This window comes from Peromyscus leucopus, chromosome 4 (assembly GCF_004664715.2).
Source record: "Peromyscus leucopus breed LL Stock chromosome 4, UCI_PerLeu_2.1, whole genome shotgun sequence".
Lineage (NCBI taxonomy): Eukaryota > Metazoa > Chordata > Mammalia > Rodentia > Cricetidae > Peromyscus > Peromyscus leucopus.
This window is the reverse complement of record NC_051066.1, coordinates 63,672,173-63,677,500: the sequence shown is the minus strand read 5'-3', so window position 1 is coordinate 63,677,500 and position 5,328 is coordinate 63,672,173. Positions and strand designations below refer to the sequence as shown.

The 5,328-nt window shown below is 34.8% G+C and overlaps 1 protein-coding gene across 1 annotated transcript; it reads left to right on the top strand.

The window, feature by feature from the left end:
- Positions 1-3,644: 3,644 nt before the first annotated feature.
- LOC114687800 (olfactory receptor 5W2-like) lies at positions 3,645-4,598 on the top strand. Its single transcript, XM_028862432.1, has one exon. The coding sequence runs from the start codon at positions 3,666-3,668 to the stop codon at positions 4,596-4,598; it is 933 nt and encodes a 310-aa protein (XP_028718265.1). The 5' UTR covers positions 3,645-3,665.
- Positions 4,599-5,328: the final 730 nt, after the last annotated feature.

The following is a 5,328-nucleotide window of genomic DNA, read 5'->3' as shown; positions in this document are numbered from 1 at the left end:
AAGTCTCCACATATTTATTTGGGAACTGGGTGGTGGGCCCCCAAAGAGTTAAAAAAAAAAAAAGAACAACTACACATCCCCTGTTCCCTTTCAAATTCTTGAACTTTAGTTATATATTTGCAAATAGATAAATAGATGCAACCCGATGCATCAATTTGATGTTGATTCTCTATATAATTTGTGGCTGACCACTTGTGATTGGAGAAATATTTAGGAGGCTTATCTCTAGGGAAGATTGATTATCCCTCTCTTGGTAGTCTTTTATTGCCTATAGCTCTTCAACTAGAGTTGTGGCCCAGTGAGATTTCCCCCATTCGATATGATATGCTAAATAGTATTGTCATTATTTAGGTAATTTAAGCAACTACATTGTTGAGATTTCATGGGTATAGCTCCCCTGTCATATCTGGAAGACATAATCTTATAATGGATTCTCTCATCATGTTTCTTGAGCCTTAGATGTTGCGGTTGTGTTGTTAATGATGTATCCACAGGGGCAGGGTACTGTCACAGTCATTTGTTCTATGCATTTTCATTATTTGCGGCTTTTGTAACAGTCTTTTTCTGGTACAAATGCTGCTTCCTTAATGAGAGGGAAGAACTACACTCAACTGTTTGTGTGAGCATTAGCATTGAGAATGCAGTTAATAATATTACTAGTATAAGAAATTGGCATTAGTAGTTTCTCCTCTGAGACCCCTGACCCACTAAGCTTGAGTGGTTGGATAGGTTTCCACATCAAGGCACAATTTCCCTAGTAGTGAGAGGAATTAAGTCCAGTCTGATAGCTGTTGGTTAATGCCAAGAAACAAGTGCAGCTACTGCACCCTTGCAGAGCTATGCCAGTCATTGTCGTGGTAAATAGGCATCTCAGCTAGGCAGGACTTTTGACTGCTTTTGTTCCTTGGCAGATTCCATAGCAGATTATGGTAATATGAAATCCTACCTCCTCCTCCTCTTCAGGGAGGCATTTAGGTCATATCCAGCTATAGTCTTCTAAGTCTTAAATCTTAAGTTTACCATGTAGTCAGCAACAAAGACTTATCTCAAACCCTTAGAGGACACCAAAGTCAATAGCAACAGCCTATATTTCTTGGGAGTCTCCTAGACTCTCCTGACCAATAACTCAAATACAGTTTTCTCATGTCTTGTATACATATATTCCATACATATTATACATTGCATGTAAAATTGGCTGACTACAAAATAAGATTCCTTATCAGTTTTCAGTCATCCTTAGTGTTATTTATTCATCACCCTCCTTTTCCTTCTGTACTGACCACCTTCCCAGCATTAGTTAGGGTTCTTTAGAGTATAAATGCACAGAACATATATACATGTATATATAAATGGGATTTATTTAGAATGACTTACAGATACTCTAACAAGATAGTCTACAAACAGAAGTTTGAAGGATCCAGTAGTTTTTCAGCCACAGTACTTGAAAGACTAACAGCAAAGGCCTTGTGTAATATAATACTCTTTAGGTCTGATATGATATGTAAACAAATAAACAATATAATTCATATACAAGTAAATGTATAATATATAGTTTATACAAAAATATAAATAAATAAATTCCAAAGAATCAGAAAGTGTTTTACAGCATTCTAGAGACTGGGGGTAAATAATAAATTGCATTGTATATTTCATATTGAAGTAATGCATGCTCTGGAAATACAGAGAAGTAAAAATAGAATTAAAGTAATGGAATAACCAAAATAGTGCTTATTTTCAAAACTGCATGAATTTCATTGTACATGAATTACATCTAGAAATTGCATCACTGAAAGTTAGAAATAATCCAATAAAGGATTTAAGATAATGGTTCAAAATGAAATAAATACAGGAAGATTGTTAATAATGTTTAAGTATAAAAACATTTTAGTTCATTTCAGTTTGGAATACAGATAAAATTTTATAGTACATGTTACATTCATATCAATTATATTTTAGAGTGTAAAATTAATTTTCAGTTTCTATCCTGACACAGATCAGCAGGATTACTGTCATCAAGACTTGAGCTTAAGCTTTGCCTATGATATTCATGCATTCACTAGGGATATATAGAGCCAGATACATGATAAATTAAATGTGTTCATTACACCAAAGCCCTAGGGATGGTGCTTCAGAGATATAGACCCCAAATTTTCACTGGCACGAAAGAGCACCAGCTGCCTAATATTCACACACCATTGAACTGTTCATTGCAAGTAAGTTCCTAGGTTTAAACATTTAAAATCACAAGGTTAAAATTATTGATCTTTTTTGGAAAACAATAAGGACTGTATCCATGAATCAATTTCTCTCTGTTTATTTATATTAATACATTTTGAAATGTATATTTTGTAAATGTATAATTTTGAAATTAATAGATTGCAGTTTTTTCTCAAAACTAGAAGATGTTAAACAAAATTGTTAACATTTACAAAGAAATATTTTTTAAATGTATCTTAATCTAGGCTCATAAGAACCCTTTGCTTATTTGACCATCATGAAGATATGCACATTAATTGAAGTTTTTGCTGGTGTTCTTTGTTGATGATTCCTCTTTTAACAGGTTATGAAAGTACCACTTTATAAATAAAAATGTGATAATTCAACTTCACTTCAATACCATGTATTGAGCCAAAAAAAATAAAAACAATATTCAATGTATATCCATCCCTGTTTCCCACTCCCCATATTTCATTAAAGGGTCTAAATTTAAGGGTGCAAATGTATCTCATACTAAAAGACAAGCATATACAGCTCCGGGAATTTCATATTTCCTTATTCTCTTTTCAAATTCAAAATACAATTTGTTTTATTTAAGAACTTGGCATAAAGTAAATATAAGTGAATTAAGTTATAGATTTTCCAATTTGCTTTTAATATGCCTCTCTGAGTGATCAGTTTCTAATAGTTTCTGTATAGACCATTCTTTGAAGCAAACATAAACAAGTGAAAATAAAGCATATTCTTCATTGAAAATCTGATTTGTTTCCTTAAATAATTATTTATTTATTATTATATATTTGTTCAGAATTTGGATAGTTATAATTAATATTTTGTTCAATGGAAGTTTTAAATTATGAAAAAAAATCTAACATTTTATTTTATAGCCTCGTAACTCTATGATTGCTGTTTTGTCCACCTATGTTGAAGATTAAGTAAGTTTCAATAAATCAAATTATATTTGCAAAGGGAAAGAGAGATTAAAAATGTTGAAAATATAAGAAGTTACAGGGGCTGGAGAGATGGCTCAGAGGTTAAGAACACTGGCTGTTCTTCCAGAGGTCCTGAGTTCAATTCCCAGCACCCATATGGTGGCTCACAACCATCTGTAATGAGATCTGGCTCCCTCTTCTGGCCTGCAGGGATACATGCAAACAGAACACTGTATACATAATAAATAAATAAGTAAAAAAAAAAAAAAAAAGAAGTTACATATTTCACAGTGGTATCTGGATGTTACACCTCATGACAAATTAGCTCTAAGACTATCAGATAGTTTTTATTATGATCAATATCATAAAGATCCACTTACAAAGTAAAACATAACTGCGTAGATTTCTCAGGAAACAAAATTCAGAGAATAAATTATTTTCCTTTTTATAGATAACTAAGAATACATCTACCAATTTTGGAAATATCTTTTAAAATTTACACAAGAAGAAAGAAAAATGGATAGGGGAAATTGTTCCTCTGTGGATGAATTCATTTTCTTGGGAATTACCAATAACCCTGGCACGAATGTAGCCCTGTTTACCACATTCCTACTGGTTTATCTCATTACTCTCCTGGCCAATCTTGGTATGATAATTTTGATTAGAGTGGACTCTCAGCTCCACACACCAATGTACTTTTTTCTCAGCAACCTCTCCTTCTGTGACCTCTGCTATTCCACAGCAATTGGACCCAAAATGCTGGTGGATCTCTTAGCTGAGGAGAAATCAATTCCCATGGTTGGTTGTGCTTTGCAGTTCTTGACATTCTGTGTCTTTGCGGATTCTGAGTGTCTTCTACTGGCAGTGATGGCCTTCGATAGGTACCAGGCCATCAGCAACCCTTTGCTCTACACAGTGAACATGTCTGGCATGGTGTGTTCCATGCTCATGGCGGGGGTTTACCTGGTGGCAACAACAGATGGTTTAATACACACAACCTTGGCATTCCGTTTATGTTTTTGTGGGTCTAATGAGATCAACCACTTCTTTTGTGATTTGCCTCCACTCTACCTCCTCTCCTGCTCAGACATACAAGTCAATGAACTGGCCTTATTTACTGTTTTTGGTTTCATTGAACTGAGCACTGTCTCAGGAGTCCTGGTCTCTTATTGTTACATCATCTTATCAGTCCTGAAGATCCGTTCTGCTGAGGGGAGGTTCAAAGCTTTCTCCACCTGCACTTCCCATCTAACCACAGTTGCCATTTTCCAAGGAACTGTGCTTTTCATGTACTTTCGACCTAGCTCTTCTTATTCCCTGGATCAAGACAAAATAACCTCATTGTTTTATACTCTTGTGATTCCCATGCTGAACCCTCTGATTTACAGCCTGAGGAACAGGGATGTGAAAGAAGCCATGAAAAAACTGAAAATAAAAATGTTCTCCTAAACAAATGTATTACATGTGCATGTTTACTTATAAATAATGCTTTTTTTTCTGAGAAATATAATGATGACATAGAATAAAGCTGCAATTTTCAGTTTAAATCAGAAAAATGTGTATTCTAACAACAAAATGCAATAAATAGAGCAGACCTCAAAATTTGGCATGTTTCAGTGTATGTTTAATATTAATTGTTATGAATTATGCATGCATGGGAAACCCCCAGCTGGCAGGGTCAGGGTACTCCACAGGTGCAGGGAACCATGCTGGTATGCTGGGCAGATGCAGCAGCAGACAAGACAGGGTCTGTCACTCACACACAGGCACTGCATCCATGTGGAGAGAGTTTATTAGAAAGACAGAAAGATAGGAAAAAGGGAGAGAAGAGAGAAGGAGAGAGGAAGACAGAGAAATAAAGAGAGAGAGGGGGTCAAGGGTGCACATCTTGTGGAAGGAAAAGGCAGAAGAGAGAGAGAGGGAGAAGAAGGATAAGAGTATTTCCTTAAAATGAGGCTTTTACATGGGGATGCAGGGGAGTATCAAGGAACCGGTCAGAATATTAATACTAATGCGTAGCACTCATGACTATAAAATTTCTTCATTGTTTTAAATGATGAATTACTTGTTTCATCATAGTTTTGATTACCCTCCTTAACGAATATTTACCAGTTTCACTTCACCTACTATATAGCTCATGTTTCAAGGCAATTCAATAGTTAATTTTCTAATAAATTTG

Excerpts from the sequence above, each read along its gene's own strand:
- LOC114687800 (XM_028862432.1), top strand. The coding sequence starts at position 3,666 with ATGGATAGGGGAAATTGTTCCTCTGTGGATGAATTCATTTTCTTGGGA.